A 22911-nucleotide genomic window follows, 5' to 3' on the forward strand; every position below is an offset into this window, starting at 1 on the left:
GTGCGCTGCTTCCCGTACATCTGAATGAGAGATTGTTTTGTCCAATCGGATTTCAGCCTCTAGGTGTTGCCACGTCAATCTAACCTGCCCCAAGGCTGTTCAGAATCAGTTGTGGTCGCTGATTTAACTTCAATCGAATTCAGCTGTCAAATCTGCGTGTAATTGCAAATGCGTGGGAAATTCACTTGACATGAATTATGTTAAATTATATAATGCTACAGTACTAGTTTTTTTTTTTTTTTTTTTGCGTGCAGTATGTTTTCTGTCAGACTGGTCTGATTGTCGTCATTCATGTAGAAAACCGGTGTTGATGAAAACTCTTTTCCACCATTTTGCGCTTCCATTTGGGTCCACCTGCTCGCGGACCCGCAGACCTACGTGACCGGCCGTGTAGCCGCACTCCAGACTGACCTCATCTGCTCTCCATCTGGCTCCCCGCGGGGCCAACACGATGAACCCACGAGGCAACACTCGTCAAGGCAAAATGTCAATTTTGCATTTTGGAAACCTGAAAGATGCAGCCTGAATGCGATAAAGTCGACCCCCCCCCGCTTTCGAGGAGGATCGCGATCGAGCGCTGCTCGCAAGTAGCGAAAATCAGTGAAGATTGAAAATCTCCGAGGAATTTACCCACACCCCCCAAGAATGTGTTTTGTGATAGGGAAAAATAACACTATTATATTGTACTTTATAAAATCATGACAAAATGGAATATAAAAAATGAAAACAGCTTGTGCATTGTGGCTCCTTCTGATGTGACTTGGCCACCAGGGGCAGTATAATACTGTCATGCAGACAAAACGAAGAAGACATTCACATCTGCTGTGACTCGAACTGCAGTAATATCAGTCGTTTTTTTCGCAGAGGATAAAGAATATATACCTGGGTGCCTATAAATGCCACAAGCAACGCGTTTATTTCTACTCCACAAAGTTATGGAGTGACGAAATGAACTTCCTCCCTTCACTTCAACATAGTTCCTTGGACACAAGATGACACCAAAGCAATATTTATTAGACATTTCTTTAGCAACGGAGGATAGGATAGGTCTTCCCCCCCCCCCCCCCCCCCCGGTCTTAATTTATTCACATACACACATTTCCATTAGTCTCTCTTGTACCAACATTTTCGTGTAAATGCAAATTCTGTCATCAAGTAGCAGAGCTGTTGTAAAACTTGCCCAGCCAGTTCCCAGTGATTCATAACGCGTCGTCGCCGGTGATTTATGAGCGCGCCGCCTCGTCCGGGCTAATGGCAGCCACGCGCCGGCTCGTCCCCGCACAAACGCGGCCGACCTATCGACGCTTTCAGCATAAGGAGACACTGCAAAGAAAGAAAGAGAGAAAGAAAGAGAGCGCTTCTTAATGGTATCGACAGCCCGGAACCTTTCGCTCTTTGACACTCCTCGCTCTGGTGAGCAGGCCACTTTAAATTGGGACAGAAAAGGCCGCTGAAATTGCCTGCGTGCCAATTAAGCCCGTGCGTACGCTTTTTTTTTTCACCCCAAAAATTGTATTTCAAAGTTTCATTGCTGGGTTTGCTTTGAAGGAAGGACAAACTGAGTTGTTGTAATTGTGGGAATGCTGAAGAGCTTCATTCTGCACACCCCCGCAGACAATTGAGATGCGAGTTGAATTCATTGCGTGAACATGGTCAGATCTCAAAGCAGTCGTATTACAAATCCATCCATCCATCCATTTCCCGTACCGCTTCTCCTCACACGGGGCACGAGCTGCTGTGGGTTGGTCTGAAGTGCGCCCTTATCTTATTGCTCCTCCCACTTTTTAAGCCGACGTCTGTTTCCCCCCCCCCCCCCCCCAAAGTCGTCATCTTCGAATACCGGACCGGCCTTTCTTTGGATCATTTAGCCTCCGTGATCATTAGCACATGAACCGCGCTGGCGGTATTGGCATCTGGCAAGACCGGTGCGTTCGGGATTATACGCTAAAGCAAATATCCAAATGAGCTCATTTTTTTCACGAAATGCTGTCCAGTCTTGTTTAGTTCTCTACCGCAGCGGTCCTCAAACTGGGGTCCCGGGATCCCGAGCTCAGAGGTCCGCAAAATAACATATGTATAAAATAAATGTGCTATCGTTTTAAAACGTGCATACTTAAATTTGGGGATCGGCAAGCCAATAAGACAAACATTATGAACTCACTAATTTTCCTAACCTTGGCTTTGGGCTAATTCAGAACTCTGACATGATTGTGACATATAATCATATACATTTGACATCCCTGCATGAATAAAGTCTGGATTTTTTGGTTTTTTTTGTTTTAGAACAATTGTGGAATTCTAATTCCCTTTATATATTTTTACATAATATAAAATCCTATTTTGGGGGGGAAGAAAGGTCACTTTTCCAAGGTAAAAGGCAACATATTACGAAAAGAAAGTATTTCTTGTCATTTAATTGGAATTATTTAATGCTGTTCTTAAAATATGACGTAACTTCTCCCCGCTAAACATTCATTTTTTAATATCATACTACGTCTTAATTTTGAGAAAATAGACCAGATTACGACTTTCTATCCATACAAAAGACTTTCGTTTTTGAATATATATATATATATATATATATATATATATATATATATATATATATATATATATATTGATTGATTTTTTTCTTCTTTATTTTGTTCACATAACCCTTTTTTTTTCTCTAAAAAATGTATTGTAACATTAGAATTGTTGGAAATGAAATGCTAATCTACCATGTTGTGTTTGAACCTTTTTCTCGACGTCGTGAATTGTTTTGTGGGTGTGCGACCTGTTTTTCGACTTCGCCCAACGCTGCACTTGAAGCAATCTTTGTTCAAATCTTTGTCACATTCACAACACTCCCAGACATCACCCCCTCAGCGGCATTCACCAGATAAAGATTTGATTTGATTTGTATTTATTTATTTTTTTAAATCCAGCCCCGCAACCACTTAAACCCTGAAACGGGAATTCTAAGTACAAATGTTCTTGTCCTCCCAGCAAGAGTTTTTCGATCTATTTTGGGCCACAAGAGCAATCTGTAAAATGTTTTATGAATGTAGGCTAAACCGAGACGACTGAAAATGAAACACGTCAAGCAAGCGTCGTTTTCAAAGAAAACCACCGAGATGCGATGAAAGTGGCGAGTCTAAAAGTGGCGAATTTAAAAGTGTCAACAAATAGATGACGTCATCCACTTGAGTAGAATACTTTCATTTTGTAGAGGCAAAATCAGTTCAACTGTATAGTTGTGCTTTTTTTTCCTTCCCCTGAATCCAAAATAAAGTATAATGGCTTGCCTCATAAGACTCGGGTTTGAAATTCTGAATAATATATATTGAACTGAAGCATGTGGAAAAATGGATCTGTGAAAATGAAATGCATTATGGAAAGGCGAGCGTGTGCATTTAAAAAAAAAACAGTCAAAAGATAACGATAAGGGAATTATGAGGCTGCGTTTATGCGTAAACAGGTTTCATATTGTGCCCAGTCTGCAGAAGACACAGAGCGGCTGCATATATCAGTGCGGTCATTATTACTCTGCCCTGAGACAAAGGCTGCGTGTAATTGAATATCACCCGGGCGCTGCCTCAAATTGCCTTCCCGATGACTGCGAATGCAAATGATGCGTTCAGGTTCAACTGGCCGGCGAAGCAGGTTAACAGATGTCTGCTACTGGAGAATGTCGTCGTCTCTTTGGCCTCTTTTATTGGAGTTCAATACAATTCTATAATGAAGTAGTGCAGCCTCATCCAAAATCTGTTTGCGTTGACAGGGTGGCAAAATTCTACTTCTTGATTTTCTTTTCAGTTGCGTTTCTCATTATGTGTTCGCCTCCAGCTGGCGGGGTCGTTCTTAAGGCGAAAGTTGTTTTGTTGTTTGAAGGACACGAGGTGTCATTCTCCATGTTTGATGTTTAGTTTAGCATGAAACAGTTTGAAGCATCTTTTTTGGGGGAAGAACTGTTCAGAATGCCAAGATGTTTTTTTTGGGATCCAATTTCTCTTCATGTTGCCAAATAATGTCTCGGATGAGGTGAAATTGGGAAAAATAATAATAATAAGAGGATAAATCTTACCTCTTGGGCGGGTTCATGCGAGGGCGTCTGTCTGTCTTCTTGCCTGGGAGCAAAGTCGAGAGTCATTGGCGGATTCTTTCTTAAGCTCACCGACACGCCAAGCGAATGATACGACTCGCTCTGAGAGACCAAAGAAAGCGGGCCCGCTTCCCGCGCCCGCGACGCATAGAAATCATCGGACTTGACTTGACGAACAGCCGGGCGAGAGTGCGGAAAAACGTTCTCCTCCTCGGTGATGAATGAGCGCGCCGAGACGTGGCGTAGGCTCAACTGCGTGAAAGATGTACGGCAGCCTAAAGTTCATGTCGGGCTGTCGGAAAACCATTCGTGAGACTTTTGCAAAACGTGTGGTTATCAAATACTGTAAATACGCTCCGTCGTGCACCGTACAGATGACAATGTGGAGGTATGGAAAGCCGTTTGAATATTTATTTGATATCCAGCTGAAGGTCCGTGTACTAGTACGCACTTTGTCCTCACTAGTGCAACAACTTTGGGCGTACTAGTACAGTAGTGGGCAAACTTTTGTGCTCAGGGGCCACATTTGATTTTAAAACTGACAGATGGGCCACCTTATTCATAGATTACAAAAAAAAAAAAGAAAACGTTCAAATGTGTATTACAGTAGAAATAATAATTCATTCTCATGTGTATTACAGTAGAAATAATAATTCATTCTCATGTGTTGATTTTTTTTAATTACTTAGTTATAATTAATCAACCAATTTTTTTTATAAAAAAGAAATGTCTATGTAAAATTATTGCACAATTTCTATTTTATTATTCAATTAACCAATTCATCCTTTTTTAGTGTTATCTGTATATGTAAAATTGTTTGGCTAATTTCCATTTCTACAGTAAATACATTTACCAAATATTCAATACGATATTTTTAAATTGCATTATTTACTAATGTTTTTGTTTCATTATTTACACAGCAAAAAATAACAATATGAATAAAATCAAAAATAAATACACATAATGCGTAACGTTGTTTGTTTTATGTAAAATATAATTATTTCATAAAAAGAAAAAGTTAAATCAATATCTAAAATAGTTTATTTACATTTTTTGTGTAACTACAATGTATGAATTCATCCAAATATTTCATAAATTAAAATGTTTTTTTAAAATGTATCTGTAAAATTGTTTTATTTACAATGAATACATGTAATTGTTTCTCAAACAGCTTTCCATATGAAGCATTAGTTCCCACTAGGAACTAACCAAACATATTTTCATACATTTTTCCTAATAGCTTTGTGAACCTGCAATGAACCTTCACCGGCTTTAAATTCAAGGGGGGAGGGGGGGGGGGCCCTGGAGAACCCTGGAGAACCCTGGAGAAAGTGCATTTGTGAGGTATAATGACTTCAATTCTTTTTAACACGACCGCTGTTGGTGGCCAACAGCCTCGCAAGGATCGGTCGGACTCATCCTTTTGACGAACACCTCGATTATTAACGACATGACGACTTTGGAAGGCTGCCAGACTTTTGTCGGCTGCAAGCGATCGCTTAAGAATTTCTTTTCAAGCAGTCACTTGAAAGGAAATTCGTACGTTTCGAGCTATCTATCGCTATCGCCGTTCTGTGCTACCACGAATCAGTCCAAAATGAAACGGGAGGAACACAAAACTATTGCATGGCTTTATTTGAGGAGTTCTCAGAAAGCATAAAACCGGTGTCAGATCATTGTAAAAGTATGTATTGGAGACATTGTGAATGACTGGCAGACACTAAAATGTATGATTTGATTCATGTCAAATGTTTTTTTCAGTCAAATGAAGAGCTTGCATCTCTAATATATTTTTGTTTTTGTCGGAAAAACAAAATCTGGAAATTATTCAAATTTGAAATCAAATGTTTTTCCTTTTAAGTCCAAAGCCCGAAGAAAAACCGAAAATGACATCATTGCACGCGCACACACACACACACACACACAAGCTCCCTTGAAGCAGCCACACGCGGTGACTCATACACATGTCAGTATTTTTAGCCTGTTCCATCCAGATGGATTTTTGTCCACATGTATGACTCAAAGCACTCATCCGTCCGTCTCCTGCACGCATACAGGAAAAAGTAATGAGAAGCGCGCCGATATGAGTCTTTGCCAGAAATTCAGAATATAACACAAAGAATATTCCAGTAAGGACGGTGTGCAAATGATTTCGCAGGGATGTGGCTTTCGGGGGAGACGGGACAGAATAGCGTGAACAATGAAATATTATCAAGCTTCTGGGTCAAAACTCTTTTCCCAATCTCGTAAGGAGGTACTTTTTCGGATACTTTGTCGTGCTTGGCAAGGACTTTGGTTTTTGGGGGCGCAACGCAGAAAACGCTGACAATTGAAAATGGCGCATTTGCAAGAGTGGCACTTTCCCCGCCATGGCTGTTAATGGCGTCAACGGAGGACTGGCCAAACACTGCACGACCTGGAAAAACGGATGCTACTTCGTTTAGCATCTTTCTTATGCCGATACATAACTAATGAAACTATATCTGCTTTAATATATCCCACTGGGTCGTGGCGGGGCTTTTCCACGCCGTGACAACGGGCAAAGGCCCTGTCCGCACGCTGGCTGTCGCACCTGACTTTTTTTTTTTTTCCCTCCCCACTCGCTCTTCCTCCTTGTCTCTAAGACGTGCATGCACTCAGGGCCAACAACGAGGCGTTCTGAAGCGGCGACCGCGCCGGCGGACTATCTGAAGGGAAGATAGAGGCATAGCTAGCTAGCTAACTGAACGTCACAATTGTGCCGGGTAACAATTAATGCGAACAAAAGCGCTCGAGTTCTCACCTAGTGGGGGAGGGGCTACTCACGCTTGGGCCGAGGCGGGTCACTGGGAGCCGTTTTAGCGACGGCCCAAAAAATTCACGAACACTGAAGTGGTAAAAAGCAGTTTAACGTGCCACAAATGAGTACTGTATAATTCTCCTTCTTTGCACGTTCTCATCAAATATCTTCAAACATCTGCGATTATTTATCAATCAAAATCTCTACCTTCAGGATTCTGCGTAGGAGATGGACGATCGTAGCCGGCCAAACTTGCGATTGAAGTCGGCCTGGCCCCGCACTAGCGCCTCCTCGTCAATGTACGCAACGGGCCGCCTGGCCGTCACCGCGTACTGAACCTTCCTTAGGCTCCAGCCCAGCACGTACATGAGCAGGCCGCACACGGCGGCCGTCGAGCGGCCCACGCCGGCGTTGCAGTGGACGTACACGGTGTGACCGTTCTCCAAGAGACCGTGAAGCAGGAATACAGCCTGCGGAAGCGTCCGGATGCGACCTGCACCGGAGGACAGGAAGATTCCGGAGTTGCTACGTATCGTCGGGTCCTGTTCTGAAATCACGACGTGACTTAATTGCTCTGTGCCCGCAAGCCCGATGGCTACATTTGTAGCTCAAATCGGAATCGTTTATCACACTTTTGAACGGATTTCTAGTCTCGGAGAGATTTGTCAGTGTTGAGTGTCGATCTTTTGTGAACTCGACCTGGCACACACAAAGCTATAATCGGGGTATTTTTGTCCCGATTTTGCCACTTCCTGATCAAGGACATCGAACGCCAGATTATCTCACTGTTTGATAAGATTATCCTCTAAAACTATCCTTCGGTCTGAGGGGTCACGGACGATAATCTTCAACACTAACAACCAAAGCTCTTCGTGTGCGCGGGGAAAGCACACGACCCTCCGAGTCGTGCCATAAATTAGGACGTAAAACGGAACGCAGCCAGTCAAGGAGCGACCTGGCTCTCAAAGGTCTTCTCCAAAGTTACTTGTGTGTAACATCTGCGAGTACCTCGAGGTCGCCGCTTACCCTCGGTGCTCATGTCAGGCGTGGGGATCCACACGTACGCGAGGCCACAGTGCTCGTACAAATGCGTCATGGTGTCCGGCGTCATCGCTTCGCCAAGGTTCTGCTCGCAGCCGTGGGAGTTGTTCATCAAATCGGCCTCCGTTTGGAAGTTCATTACTGCGCTGATGCCGAGGTCGTGCTTCATCTTGATAGTCACGTGTTCCGGCAGTCGAGGACAGCTGCCCAGCCAAAGTCTCGGTAGCACCCTGGGAACGACAAACGGGGATGCGGAGAGGGTTCCGGTTTGAAACGGACTGTCCGACGATACAGCGAACCCCCGCTGTATGGAGATTTATGGAGATTTCACAGTACAATATACTGTACTTTTGATGAAACCACAAAAACATGGCGCGATTGTCAAGGAAGAAGCGGATTGCTACAAAGAGAGGAAACGGACGACATTAATCGAGAGCTTGTGGTTATTTTGAGGGCTGTAGGCAATGATTGATCTCCCCATTCACTGACTGCACTCTGCACCTGTGTATTTTAGTGACAGAGACTCTCCACGCTTTGCTTTCTATCCACAGGTACATATGAAATTATAACTACAGATAAGTATTATTGTAAGCCCCACACATGTACAGCTTAAGACCCCAAAACGTTTTGTGACAGCTTTTTTTTTTTGTCAGTGCGCGGAAGGGATTAAACTATATAAAGCAAATGCTTTTATATGGTCTCTCTAAATTGCACGTTTTCACCCATCCCCGCGTTAAACGGGTTCACTGTAAAATAATCGGTAAATATTATCAGGTAATCAACATCAATTGTGGACAAAAGTAACGTTGACACAATGGCAGAATCCCTTTCATTCATTTCAACTGTAATAAGTCGTAATATAAATTAGAAAAATGTCTGTGCAACCCCACACGCCCTCCTCTCTCCCCGCGGCCACCTGTTCCCTGATTATTATTAGCATGAATGATGAAATTCCAGCTAGAATACAAACTGGCGAGCGTGTACGATCCATGGGGCCACTCAAATCCGAGGTCTGAGCAAGTCATTTCCGAAGCTCTTATTCGGCAAGCTGCGAGGGTGTGCGGCGCGTCTTTCCCATCTCAGAACACACGGGTCCTTGACGTAAGCCTTGCAAGGTCCTCGGGTGCAAATTCAAAGCCTGGCCTGCGTTCTCGTCCGAGTTAATGTTCGAAGACGCTCGGGGCTCGCGAGCTGAACCAGCAATAACACGTCCCTGTGACTTCCAGAAACAAAACTTGTTTTTAATGCAAGACATATCTCGACTCGCTGTGAAAATCCATTCTTAAATTCGATTCCTATTCCTTCCTCTGTAATGTATTTGAGTGGCGAGCAAGAGAATGACACATTGCATATTTGAAACAAGCAAATAACTTTGCCATCGGAAGGCTGCTAGCGTAATGCTAACGCATAACGGAAAACGCCGTCGTTGCAGTGTTGTAACTCTTTATGCAAACTCTGCGGCAGCACATGTAGATGGACGATGTCGCAATACTCATCTGCATATATTCTTCATCCTCTGTGAAAAACAACAAATTACAGCAGCTTACTGACTTACAGTAGTTGTGAAACTACTGTAAGTCTGCATGACTGTATTATACTGCCCCCCGGTGGCCAAGGTGGGCACACCAGAAGGAGCAGCACAATAAGTTCAACTGAAGCATTATTTCATGATGCCCAACTTTATTTGCATTTTTTTTTCTCCTGTTTTTTTTTTTTTTGCTTTTAAAACACATTCCCCAATTTTTTTCTTTTTTCCGGGGGAGGGGCCACCAACATCTCAACCAATCCGATTTCAAATTCATCCTCACAGTGTCCCTTGATGACATCCGCATTTTTCTTTCTCTTCTGTTGATGCTCTTTGTGACCTTTAAGAGCGGAGGTTGGTTGTGACACTTTGGGGTTTTTCTTTTTTGGAGCGCGGGGGAACGTTTGACAAGGACGACGAGGAGGTCAGAATCACCTTTTTGTCAGTGAACTCGTACAACAAAATTGAAAAGCGCCAAGGTTCAAATTGAAAGAACATCAGAGGGTAAAGAGTGCAGCCGAGGCTCTCGTCTCACATTAGTCCACTACGCACGAAGCAGGCAGCAATTAGCTTAGCATTAAAACAAAAAAACCATGGAATTACTACTTGCTGGGAATGAGTAAAGGGCAATAACATCCTCCCCGTGGCACTCGTTTTATGGCTTTACTAGGGATATACGCCAGATAAATTATTCGACGGGCGCTTGGTTGCCTAGTAACTTACAGCGTTTTTTTTTTTTTCCCGAAATGTAAAACGGTTTCAACGGGACTCGCGAGGATTGCTCGAATGAGCGCCGATGAGGAATATAACTTGCTCCTGTTGGTTGGGCTTTTTGTTTGTTTGTTTGTGTGTTAATGTGCTGGAAGTCTCTAAACAATAACTGAAGAATGTGAATCGTGACAGTTTTCACTGCCAGGTTAAAGAAGTCACGACATATTGACCAACTTTAATGACAGACTGATGATCAAGGCTGGATTTTATTTATTTTTTTTCCACACTCAAGTGGCAAAATTGGAATATGCCTCATGTCAGCATCAATGGAAAATAACGCATGGAATCAGATATGTTCATAACGGAATCGGGCCTCTTCTGAATGTGGATCACTTGATGTCAATGAAATACAGTGCTGCCTTGACTTGCAATCATATTTCCCCATTTAAATAAATGGAAATGGCATTAATCTGTTCCGATACCACAAAAAATAATAATAATCATCATATTTGTAACATGTTATCCTGAAGCAAAACAGCACTCTACATTATTTTTGTAAAAAACATACAATAATAACATAAATAAATGCAGGGTGATTGAAAAGTAACTCCATATTTTAAAATACTTATTTAATCGTGTTGTAATATTTTTCTAAATGTTTTTCATGTAAATTCCGTGATTAAAGCAGCAATGACTTTGGAAGAACTTGAAGGGCGAATACGAGAAGGTATGTCTTCCATCCCCCAACTGGTGGCTAATGCTGGCGCCCATATCCAATTTTAAATCATATTTCCATGCAATACACTTTCTTCTCATGTTCATTTCTTGTAAGAATTAAAGTTCAGTACTTAAAAATAGGGAGTTACTTTTCAATCACCCTGTAGAATGGGAAAAACAAACAGTTTGCCCCCATTGGCCACCAGGGGGCAGCATAATACAGACATACGCAATACAAGTTGTCTTTCACAGAGGATAAAGAATATATGCCTGTGAGTCTTATGTTTGTCAAATATCCTTTTCTTAAAGGGTTGTAACTACCGCAACATTGATGCTCGTTTTGTTAGCCTGTCTAAAGCACTTTGCATTGTGTGTTAGCATTAAGCTAGGGGACTCGAAAAACTTGCCTTTTTTGTGATCATGACTAATGTAAAACTTTCTTGCGCGACATCTCGGTGTTAAGCTGCTGTGTTGAACTGAAGGGAGCGAGGATTTACGATATAGACATTCAATTGGAATTGGGCACTTGGACCTGCTTTGCAAATCGAGCAAAAGGCTGCCAAGTTTATTTTGCTTCCTGGAAGTCCGACACGTGAAGCATCACCGCTTTCTGGTGGCCTTCGTTGTCTTACCTGGAGAAGTGCATGGCGTTCTGACCGGCCACACTAAAGTAGAAGTCGGCGGTGTGCTTCATCTCGTCCGTGTGGCCCGTCTCTTCGATCCAGTGGCCGATCGGGTGGCAGTGGACCCCGTCCAACACGTTCCGCTCGTCGTAGGAGCATGTTCTGTCATGGTGGGGCCCGTTGCCTGCAGACGATGAAATATTAATAGGGGAGGGTTGGTTAGTCATACGAACGAGAGATGTCACAAGAGTTGTGATTGTTTACGCAAAATGCCATTTATACAACAGAATTATAGCTTTGTGTTCAATGAAAAAGCCCCAGATTTCTCACTGAGTAATTAGATGTGTGGACAAATTGAGAAGAGGTCATTATTTCAGTTTTCTGTAGATACTTTTGTGACATTTTTGTTCGTCGTCATGCTTTGAGATTTTTTTTTCCAGTGTAAAATACACTACCCACAAAAAAATAAATTTCACGATAAACCCAAAATATACTTTCCCAGTGGTTCTCAACTGTTGTTACCCTTAGACCCGCATTATCCTATATATACACATGCTTTTATAGAATTTAAGACCAATAACTTTAGGTTTTGTTTAAATATAACCTCTGAAAACACATGCACAGCACATTGTATTTCTATGCACTGTTTCAAATGAGTTTGAGGTCTGCTAACCAGAGGCTGAGCTGCACTGTATTTGTTTACAAATGAAAGCAGTGGCTCGAACGCGAGGACAGAACACTTCCTGTCGCTGACCTAATATGTTCAGGGTGGGAAATTGATACACCTATACGAAAGCCCCAAAAATAAATTTACAAAATAAAAATCTGAATATGAATACATGTAATTTTTTTGTTGTTGCTATAAGTCTGTAGGGACACAGTGTTGCCCTATTTATTGACATAAGAGGTACGAGTAACCTTAACGACGGCAATCCTCAATTCAGTCTCAAGACTTTGCTGCCATCGTGTGGTCAAAGGGTGGGATTACAGCATATCGCGTCAATATGCGTTTATTTTTTGGATTTTTTTTTTTTTTTTTTTATAAATAATTCTACAATTGCTATTTTATCCACTTGTGGTGTCAGGCTACACTGAAGCTTATTGGCATCTCCGTGTACCTTCCCAGATCAAATGTCCGTCCGTTCTTCGGATGAACTTGAACCACAGTGTGTCCTTAAAGGGCTCCCGCAGCCGCACGTCGCCGAGCCACAGACACGGCTCCCGGGTCGACACGGAGCTCCGGCACGCTGTCATCCGAACCGCTTTGCTGGGCTCCCACTGGCCCATTTCCTCGCGCGAGCCCAAAACAAAGAGCTCGACGTGCGGCGAGTCCGGCGTGACAATGACGCCGAATCGGAATAACATGCTCGACGCGTTCATGTTCTCATTTACGATCTCGTCAAGCAGCTTATTATGGTTCGTGCGCCGCTAAAAATAACTCACGTTAATATAGAAGAGCTTTGACGGAAGTCAAGATGTGTTGATGGAAGCAAGAAGTCCAATTTCGGTACATTTTCCGAGCACCAAACTGTAGCGCCATCTGCTGGATGCATTAGTACTGTGCTTTAATATAGGACAATTCAAAAAATGTACTTAATGATTCAATTGTAACATACTGCACTTCAATAAATAAATAAAAACTAAAAAAGGTACCTAAATGTTTGAAAACAAACATAATTCAAATGTACTGTACTTAAAATTTTAGTACAACACAATATTCTTTTCACCAAAATGTAAATACAACTGAACTCTAACTAACAAGTGTCAGTACATAGGTGCCAATATCGAATATTATTAGCATCTACTAATTGTAAGTTGTAATTTAATTCGTATTTTAAGATAGTTACTTTCAAATCAACACGTATATTGCCATTTCCTGTGCACGATTCAATGCACCAAATCAAGGCCGGAAATGTGAGCGACTCAAAGACAAAGTGTTCAACACAGCAATCCACCTTTTATTTTCAACTTTTAGAACCAAAAAAAAAAAAAAAAACATACTTTTCCGACAGTTGAAAGAAGGACAAGGAGATTATTGCGCGGGGCCGTCAGCGTTTTCCCGTGATGCTATCGTGAAAGCAAGCTAACGTAGAGAAGCAGAAACGCGAATAACCTCCATATAGTTTGCATATCTTTAACACTTTGCATGCTCAACAAAAGTCCAACTACAGTCGATGACCATACCACCCAAATCACTGTTGAGAAAGCCGTTGGAGCATATACTGTATTAGATGTCCAGCTAGCGGGCTCTCTTCCTCTCTAACAAGACAATTCATTCAACACACGAGTATAATGACTGTCTTACTAGTAATGTTTTTGGGGTTTTTTCACTTCTAACGGGACTTTTGGCCTACTAGTAGGCCATTAAAGTTTACTTTAACTGCACCGGCTGCACTAGTAACACCAGTAGGCCAAACTATTAGGCATGCGTCACACACTAGTAGCCTCCTGGACTCTACTAGTAGCGCCAAAATGCCCACTAGTATTTTTGCCTTAGTAATAACATTTAGTTGTGCCAAATGTAAACTGTAAATTGACCTCTGAAGATGTTTTTGGTTGATTTCAGTGAATGTGACCTCTTAGTGCTGCAAATTCAACAAATGACCATTTTCAGTTCTTGTAAAACTCTGTTGTTTTGTCCTAATTTGGAACAGTCTATGTTGTTTTTCCTTAAAAAAAAAAAGACTTGTCTTTGGGAGGTTTGTTCCAAAACATTTGAATGATACACTCGATTGGGTCGATGACATGAAAATGATGATGTCATTAGCATCGCCTATTTAGGAAAATCTGAGAAAAGTGTTGTTTGCATAATAATTTGGAACGCAGTGTCGTGTGCAGAGATGTCACACTGTAATAAAAGTTACGAGTAAGGCACAGTTGTTCTAGTAGTGCGCTGGATGGGCTTACCAGTGAGGACAAAGCGTACTAGTACATGGACCTTCATCTGGGTATCAAGACTATCGAATAAATGTGCGAACAGCTTTTTTATAACTCTCGCCGGTTCCTACACCAACACGCCACATTGTAAGTTGAAAAGACCTTCCAGCATACGCGTCATCCAAAGAAAACCTTCGCACTTCATGAATGATATTGTTGTCCATTTGACTCGGGTCCAGATATGTGTAGGGCACGACAAGGTTTGCGTTTCTGGCCTTGATGACTTCACTAAGGCTGGACAACTCCGCTTGAAACTCCTTCATCATCTGCTTGACTTCAGGCTCTTGGAATCTTTCTTCGGGGTATGAACCCAGTCGGACCTGCCGGCATCGCAAAAACAGGAAGACCTCACGTGAACTTGTGTGGAGTATTTTCATAAACTCGCCATAGTGAGCTCACTTTTAGAAGTTCAAAGTGAAAATAAAAACGTCGTCTAAATTTGACACCCCACAGAGAAGAGTGTTGTTAACAATCCTGCCAAATTTGAATGGTTAAAAAAAAAAAAATAAATAAATAATAATAATAAATCGGCAAGCGCTTGCATATAAAACGAGGGTTCAAAGTCTGTCACAACGCTCAACTTACAGAATCGGAGTCGTCCACTGCGAGCACATTTAGAAGGCGCGCCGCCTTGACCGTCTCGTCAATGTTTGGGAGCGTCTCCAAAATGGTCGCCATGCCGGACTGCCCTTTGGCGCTTGGAGACGGCTTGCGCAACATTAAAAGGAGCATTGGGAAGGAACGTCTGGTAGTCAAACTAACAAAACAAAACAAACCACTTGTGGTACATTGTGTGCTCACTCTTGGTTTTAAGAATAAAAACAAAAGGTTTGAAGTCCTATTTCAAACAGAATCAAAACTCTTAAAAATGCACTTAAAGTGGACCAAATGTTAACAAAAACAAACAAAAAAAGACTTCACCTGACAGTTTGTTTTTAATTGCTACATTGATTGGAAAAAAAAAAAGAAAACCGGTTCTTTCACCAGATTTCATATTTTATTTTTGTTTGCCTTTTTACAATTGAAATATTACGTCAACTGTTGTGTCACCTGTCCGTTATTGACGGCCGCATGTCGAGCTGAAACTGTGAAGATCACCATGGTGACAAACTTGACCACTTCCTCAACATTTCGGAAGGCCTCTGGACACCCTGTGAGGAAAAATAACAGAAAAAACGTGTCGTCTCCATGTACATTTTGTTGACAAATTGAATGTGGTGTAATACCTGAGGACTTATCCCCTAAAAAGCAGCGAATGAATATCTCATGCATCCATCCTTGTAGCTCAGAGTCTTTGACAACCTCACTGTCGGAATGACAGAAGCGCTCCACTACACCCTTCACGAATCTGGAAAGTCAAAGTAATTCGCATTCTCTCTCTTGGATGGCTTACCTTCTTTCAATTACTAATGGTGGTGAAAACAAACAAAGAAACAAACAAAACAAAAACAAAACCCGTGGATGATGTCCCAGAGTTTAAGGCCGTCATCTCTGTAGTAGAAGTTGGGGACGGACTCGAGTCCTCGAGCGCGAATGTCGTCCGGTATACAGAGCGAGGTGTACGTGAGCTCAGCTTGCGTCCGCAACATTAGCTCTATCGTGCCGTCAAGTCCAAACGAAGTCTAGTCACGTGCAGGATAACACATGGCTCGGGTCAGACGTGAAAATGAGAAAGCAAGTAACTTGTCGTACCATTGAAAGTGACCCAGTAGCTCCCAACAGAACTTCACGGGCCTGAGTGTTGACGTGTAGAATCCGCCGAAAGTGAGAAATAAGCAACTGTGCAGAGAGGGAAGAATACCCCAAATCATGTTCCAAGTGAAAGGAAACTTCATTTGAGTCAACACAGTCACACTTTTCAGACCAAACTCCAAGTGGGCGTCCGCTTGGATGCCCTGCAGATCAAATCGAGACCACTCCACATTTAAATCCACGTCAGCTATACCTTGTAAATGGGATGAATCGCAGAATAATGCGATTCATCTAATGGCCCAGGGCTCGACGACAAAGTGAGTGTTCTTCAGGTGGGAGATGGCCTGGTGAGTCGATGGCCCAGTCTGTCTCCGAATCACTGGGCAGAAAAATTGGAAGTAAGTACAGATGCGACGCAAAAAGATGCAAACCACTCAGATTACATTAATGACATCAGGGTAAAACTTGTGTAAAATATGTAATATTGACGTCAAGCACAAAAAGTAAGTGCTAGATAGATCAGGGATAAATCATGTTACATCAACTTCAAGTGCTGAAAGAATGATTATAAATAGAGTATATTTTGCATTTGCAACAAACACCAGCCAGCACAATCCTGGAGAGACGACAGTTGCATTGCCAAGTTATTTACCGATTACCACACCGCCCAAATTACTCTCCTTGTTTCCAACACCAACTTCCAATGTGTTGCTTTGTAAGTTTAAAACACCTGCCAGCATGCAGGGCAAGTGTTTATCTGTAAGCCACTTCTTAAGAATACTGCTGTCCATTTGCCTTGGGTCCAAATGTGTGTACGGCGCAACAAGCTTTGTGTTTCTGGCCTTGATGACTTCACCAAGGATGGAAAACTGCATGAAAGTCCATCATCTGCTTGACTTCAGGTTCTTGGAATCGTTGGTCAGGATATGAACCCAGTGGCACCTGCCAGCATCGCAAAATGGAAAGACATGATGTCGTTAGGAGTATTTTCGTAACTTCAAGACGACGTCGTCCTGAGCTTTCTTTGAGAAGTTAATGTTCACTTTACGGAATCAGAGTCGTTCAGTGTGATCACATATAGAATGCTTGGCGTCACGCCAATGTTTGGGAGCGTCTCCAAAATGGTCTTCGAGCCGGATTGTCCTTTGACGGTCGGAGATGACTTGCGCAGCAGTAAGGAACCGTTGGGGATGAATGTCTGGTAGTCAAACAAATGCCAACTGTAGGTGGTTTTGGATCAGCTGATTTGGTCCAACCAAATTATTGTGTTTGCACCTGAACTCTACGGATTTCAAAAACAATTTAAATCTAGAATGAATAAAAACTGTGAGGTATGTTAAAGTCATGTTAATGGAAGCAGTTTCAACTCCTAACACTTATGAAGATGACAGTTTTTTTGTTGTTGAGAATTTTGCCGATTTTACAGGTTTCTCTGTGTGTATACACACACACACACACACACACACACACACACACACACACACACACACACACACACACACACACACACACACACACACACACACCTTTGAGTTCAATATTAACTGTTGTTTCACCTGTCAGTTATTGACAGCTGCATGCGGAGCTGAAAAATTGAAGATCACCATGGTGATAAACTTGACCACTTCAACATTTTGGAAAATGTTGGTAGAAGAGAATACAAATGTCATGGTGACCATTCGGTTTGTGTGCTAAAGTCAAATACATTTTGCCAATTGAGGCCATTGGCCATGTTTTGGCTTATTGAACAATTGTGATGTTGGCGCTGATACGTGCCAAGTGGGGGAACAAGCCTTCTTCCCAGAGGTCTGAGTGCAGAAATGGAGCGATCGATATCAAAATCAACCAACGGTGAATCTTTATTGACCATTAAAGCTATTGTACTCAAATACATCATGCCAGGCTATCAGTTTGAAGCCAGTATTGCCCAAGACAGCGTTTCCTTTTGACATCTGTTAAATAGTCACACTGTTCTCTATTTCTTTGGGGTTCAAGTACAGATAAGCCAGCTGAAGCTCCTCGTTCCTCTTCACGACGGCGCCGCTGATTGTCGACAACTCCGCTTGAAAATCCTCAATCATCCTCAAGACCGCAGGCTCACTAAAACGTTGAGGATACTGACCTAGAGGGACCTGGCCAAGGCAAACAGACACCTTGAAGGAGCGACGAAAACTAACGTGGTGATCTTGTGTCAAAAAACAGTGGTGTTAAACTTACAAAATCCTCATACTTCTCGCTAAGGAACCAATTAAGAGACATGGTGACTGATCCAAATGATTTGTTGGGCAGAGTCAACAGTACTTCATCCATGGTAGAATTTCCTTTTACAGTTGGTGGAGCCAGATGTAGTAACAAAGGACCATTAGGGATCCAATTTAGATAATCCAACTATAGGGAACACATAGCCATCAAATGTAGACTTCAGAGCAAACGCAACTTTTTCTTCCATGTTTAGTCTAAGAACTTCACAAAGCATTCACCTGGCCCATGTTCACTGAAGTATGTCGCGCTGACGTGGTGAAGAGCAACATTGTGATGTACTTTATGAGCTCCTCCACATTTTGAAAGCTTGAAGGGAAACCTGCAAAAGAGGTAGTCTGGTGAACCTGCATTACACTTCGTTAGAAACCGATTCAAAAGTGAGAATGACAGGGAAATACCTGAAGCAACATTACCCAGAAACCCATAGTTGAAGATCTCATTGGCCCATTCCTGGAGCTCAGAATCTGCAGACACTTCACTGTCCAGTGGATAATAGTATGCCACCACTGCCTTAACAAAGCTGAGGGGGGGGAGAGAATATGAAATAACGAGCATGTCAATGTTGAACTCAAAGACAACGTTTCAAAATGGATGTCGATGATTGGCACCAGGCTACTTCCTGGTGGCAAAAAAGTAGTTGACTACCGCTGACCAACTAATCCGTGATAGAGACTCGTTTGAGTTTGCGCTGCCAGATATGCCCCTAAAGCTTTTTCTTCAATCATCACATTAACCATGTGGAGAAATGTCAAATTACTCAGCAACAGTGTTGACCAGCAGGCAGGCGCTCACCTGTTAATGACATTCCACATCCTCAAAGCATCATCTCTGTAATAAAAGTTGGGGATGGACTCCAGACCTCGGGCAGCGATATCTTCCGGGACACAGAGTGAAGCGTAGGTCAAGTGGGCGAGCGCCCTTCTCATGAGAGGCAGCTGACCTTCTGCAGAAATCGAAGACTTCAACAAAAGTGACATTTGATCAGTCGACCGATTGGTTCCGAGGAGATCTTGCCGGTCAAACACTTTCATACATCCTCAAAAAATCTTCCTGGGCCATAGAGAACAGCACGAGCGACTGTGTTCACATGGAGGGTACTTCGATGATGCGGTATCAGCAGCTGGAAGGCAACAGAGGCGTTACCATTACAGCGATCACTTTCTCCTGCCGTGCGTTTACCTTGTGCAGGGGGTGAATCGTCGGCAGGTTGCGAAGCGTCGCCATTGCAAAAACCTCCGCTATCAAATGAGTATTGTGCAAATGGCTGACTAACAAGCAGTGCAAGGTGTCGACGTGTCTCACGTGCAGCTTAGCCAGCAGCCAGTCCGCCTCAGAATCGCTGGGCAGAAAAATCGGATCGTCCTCAGAGGGCCGCTGGCCGAGCTGCGGGAGGGAGAGGATTTCAATTCTTAGAAGCCGATTTGAGAAGATGTTCACGCAATTAAGACAAATAAGGCGGACCTGAATGGCAATGGGGAGTAATTTCTTCTCAGGAGTCACGTAAAGTAGACAGAGGGCAGGCGCCAGAGGAACTCGTTTACCGTCCATAACAGTTGTTGGCAGACCCTCCATGATTTTGTAATCGACAATGAATATGTTGCCATTCTGTAACAGCCCGGAGAATATACACGAGCAGAAAACGTTGCATTTGAAGGCCAATTACTAGACGTCACAACTTCCAATTTGAAAAGCACCTTTTTCCTGTTTTCTCAGCACAGCTACAATGTAAAAGGTACTAGTCTGAAAAAGGGCTACTTTTTAGTCATTTTATAGCAGTTGCGGCAGCAAAATAAATAAATTTAAAAAACAGTGCCTTCTGCCAAGGTCACATCGCAAGCGCGTTGATGAGTTTGCTACCTCCATCTCTTTAGTCAGACTGGTCCCTTTGGCCAAAAACGGCTTGACCATTTCATCTGTAACCGGGAAGTCGGACGGCAGCTTGGCGCAGCGCCGGATCACGTAAGGGTTGACGCCGTTGAGAAACTGGTCCGCAAAAAAGTCGTCGTTCTTCCACAGCTGAGACACTCTCTCTGGACAGAGTTCATTCATTTTCCATTTTTTTTTTTTTTTTTGTAATCGTTTTCCTTTTTAATTACAGACGACACCTGAAAGTGTTGATTTTGTGAACCAGGAAACATTCTTCATGCCCTCAAAGCTTTCCCAGCGTCCCAAAGTATGCAGTACACCCTTCTCCAAGAGCTCATCCCTTCTGGATTAAACCCATTGCATGTGCAAACTATTAACATTCAGTTGTCCACAGATGAATTTGAGACAATAAAAGGTTAATACACTCACGCAAACTTTATTCTGTAGGCAAACTGCCTGGCTTTTGAATACGAGAAGCGGACTTCTGCCGGGAGGGAATTTGGATCTTTGATGCTTAAGACGTAAGCCATTCCTTCAGCGTACTCATCCCATCTGACGACGACGACAGAAAACAAAAAGAGTCAGGACACCACTTCCACGAGTTATTAGCTGAATTAAACTGAGACTTACTTATAAGTCAACTTCTGCTGGACCAATTCCTTTTTCCGTTGGTCCTGAAGTTGTGGATAGTAGTCTTCAAATGCTTTTGTGGCTACCAGAGGACATTTTGCAAAAACTAAACTCATCACACCCACGTCACTCAATCACTTAAAATTCAAATGGATATTTTATGCTGACAAAAGCAGTAAAAGAAGCAAAAATAAAAAACAAATAAGTTACAGCTTGTCAGTACACACCAAAGATGACCACAAACAAGCAGAAAGTGGAGTAAAACAGAATATTTATCTCCTGTCTTAGTACATCCTATCTAGGCCAGTGACGTATAGTGACAGGCAGAACAATGAAATGTTCTTACACGGTTTTGCAGAAGGTACAAAATCAACCAGTGTATCCACTTTTTGACATTTGTTTGGGGGTGAGCCGTAAGAGTTTTTCCTCTCAATAGACGGGAAAACCATGCTATTGAAAATGGACGGATGATATTTGGTGCGCAGCACTAACCTCTGCCTCCTCGCAAAAGCACAAGTTCGCCCCTGGACAGCCACTTGTAGCAGGGGAAGAAAACGTCATCGTCCTCAGGCGTCCTCACTACCACCGTGGAGCAAAACCACTCCGCGTCTTGGAATTCACGGAAAGGATCTTTCTCCAATTGGAGGAGGAGGAGGAACCGTAACGTGAACGCGGACGTCACCGAGAACATTCCCACCTGCGGGTGAGAACATTTTTCATGGCAAAAAGAACTTGAAACGAGAGTTATGCTACTCGCAAACGGTCAACCCCTGCATATTTGTGAATTCGCAGATTTTATTTTTGCCCCCCCCCCCTCTGAAAAACATCCATTAAGTGGTTTTATCCTTGGCATCATCTGGTGGAATCTTGATGCCAAGAAATTGCCGTCATGGAACGTCTGACCGTTCAATTTCAGTACTTTTTGTGCAACTTATTTGCTGAACTGCAAAATTCAAAACGTGTTTGACCCATGAACGGACCAACAAATCAATTCAATTCAATTAGAATTGGCATTTGAAGAGTTCTCTTGATGGGCAAAATTCCCCATTTCCCAAAGGACATCTACTTCTACACCTTTCTGTGACTCATCCAGTCTCTTCGAAACCTATGGGTCCATTTATGGCTCAAAAACCTGCTGAACATATGCATTCAAACGTTAAGAGGGGGTCAAATTGAGTCTACCTGTGAAGCGAATTTAGGGTACATTCTGAAATTTCACCCTCAACCCCAAAATCCAGAACTTTTGAGTAACATGGAGTATTATTCAACATAGTGTACCTTTTCAGTTTGATTAACCAGCCCGACACCAGTCAGCTGTGTGCGGTTGGACTGCCCTTCTGTGCCCAGCAGAGTGACGTAGAGATTATCAAAGGTGCCTGCGTGCAGCATGTCACCCGTTGTCACTGTCAGCATGTACTCTGCCATTTTTTACAACAAGGGTTGACGCCGTTGAGAAACACCGTTGAGTAGTGACTAGTACAGCTAGTCACTACTACAAAAAAACTGCAATTTTTTTTTTTTTTTTTTTTTTTAAACTCGTCCGCCACAGTCTTGCTGCTCATGTGGGTGCCAGCAGTTCTACACAAGTAAATTGATGAGAAGACAGAACTTGCCTTTTAAGTGGACTCTGGTCCAACCCCCTCAGTAAGCAGACACAGGTGTGCGCCATTGATTACTTACTTAATGAATGAAGTCGCTATTGACTTAGTTGAGCACAAGTTATGTTCAAAGGTTTACTTGGCATTCCAGTTGGCGGTACAGGTCAGTTACTCACACAAATAAATTAAGTTTTTTGAAAGGCGTTAAGAAATGGCGGATGGTTAAATAAGGCAAAAGTACGACCATCTAATGCAGGGGTGTCAAACTCTAAGCCAGGGGGCCAGATCTGAGCCACCACATATTTTTTGGAGGCCCGAAAGCAAATATTGAGTCTACGTGGGTTTTTTTTTTTTTTTTTTGCTTAGTGGATTTGTTTTCATTTTGGCAGAAAGTCTTCACTGAAATTGCACATGAATTCAATATAACTAGTTTTATAAGCATTTCC

At 42.6% G+C, this 22911-nt stretch overlaps 2 protein-coding genes across 5 annotated transcripts; both read right to left on the reverse strand.

Annotated features, from left to right (window-relative positions):
- Positions 1-1079: 1079 nt before the first annotated feature.
- On the reverse strand, positions 1080-12998 carry epm2a (EPM2A glucan phosphatase, laforin). Of its 3 annotated transcripts, none has more exons than XM_061705077.1 (6): positions 12924-12998; positions 11490-11664; positions 7890-8134; positions 7071-7356; positions 4067-4109; positions 1080-1323 (listed from the first exon to the last, which is right to left on the reverse strand). In XM_061705077.1, exons 2-4 carry the CDS (start codon positions 11549-11551, stop codon positions 7073-7075), a joined length of 591 nt encoding a protein of 196 aa, XP_061561061.1. In that variant the 5' UTR covers positions 11552-11664; positions 12924-12998; the 3' UTR covers positions 1080-1323; positions 4067-4109; positions 7071-7072. The 3 variants fall into 3 exon arrangements, with proteins under 3 accessions (XP_061561061.1, XP_061561060.1, XP_061561062.1); XM_061705076.1 differs by having other exon boundaries at positions 12599-12957; XM_061705078.1 differs by lacking the exons at positions 1080-1323; positions 4067-4109; positions 7890-8134 and having other exon boundaries at positions 7090-7356; positions 12599-12957.
- A 4982-nt stretch (positions 12999-17980) lies between these two features.
- LOC133416907 (polyunsaturated fatty acid lipoxygenase ALOX8-like) lies at positions 17981-22896 on the reverse strand. 2 transcript variants are annotated; one of them, XM_061704250.1, is made up of 14 exons: positions 22146-22896; positions 21360-21564; positions 20868-20949; positions 20667-20789; positions 20477-20580; positions 20229-20401; positions 19833-19976; positions 19551-19754; positions 19405-19491; positions 19164-19330; positions 18770-18891; positions 18590-18690; positions 18327-18497; positions 17981-18241 (listed from the first exon to the last, which is right to left on the reverse strand). In XM_061704250.1, exons 1-14 carry the CDS (start codon positions 22290-22292, stop codon positions 18065-18067), a joined length of 2007 nt encoding a protein of 668 aa, XP_061560234.1. In that variant the 5' UTR covers positions 22293-22896; the 3' UTR covers positions 17981-18064. The 2 variants fall into 2 exon arrangements, with proteins under 2 accessions (XP_061560234.1, XP_061560233.1); XM_061704249.1 differs by lacking the exon at positions 19833-19976 and having other exon boundaries at positions 21360-22896.
- Positions 22897-22911: the final 15 nt, after the last annotated feature.

Source organism: Phycodurus eques, chromosome 18 (assembly GCF_024500275.1).
Source record: "Phycodurus eques isolate BA_2022a chromosome 18, UOR_Pequ_1.1, whole genome shotgun sequence".
Taxonomy (NCBI): domain Eukaryota; kingdom Metazoa; phylum Chordata; class Actinopteri; order Syngnathiformes; family Syngnathidae; genus Phycodurus; species Phycodurus eques.

Bases quoted from the DNA above. Each gene is read 5' to 3' on its own strand.
- epm2a (XM_061705076.1), bottom strand. From the start codon at position 12,860: ATGAACGCGTCGAGCATGTTATTCCGATTCGGCGTCATTGTCACGCCG. The intron at 8,135-11,489 runs GTAAGACAACGA...TGTCGTTCCCAG, and splicing joins AACGCCATGCACTTCTCCAG to GGTGCTACCGAGACTTTGGC. The intron at 7,357-7,889 runs GTAAGCGGCGAC...CCTCCGGTGCAG, and splicing joins GCCTGACATGAGCACCGAGG to GTCGCATCCGGACGCTTCCG.
- LOC133416907 (XM_061704250.1), bottom strand. From the start codon at position 22,292: ATGGCAGAGTACATGCTGACAGTGACAACGGGTGACATGCTGCACGCA. The intron at 19,492-19,550 runs GTAAACGCACGG...GTTGCCTTCCAG, and splicing joins CGATTCACCCCCTGCACAAG to CTGCTGATACCGCATCATCG. The intron at 18,691-18,769 runs GTATTTCCCTGT...CCTCTTTTGCAG, and splicing joins TCTGGGTAATGTTGCTTCAG to GTTTCCCTTCAAGCTTTCAA.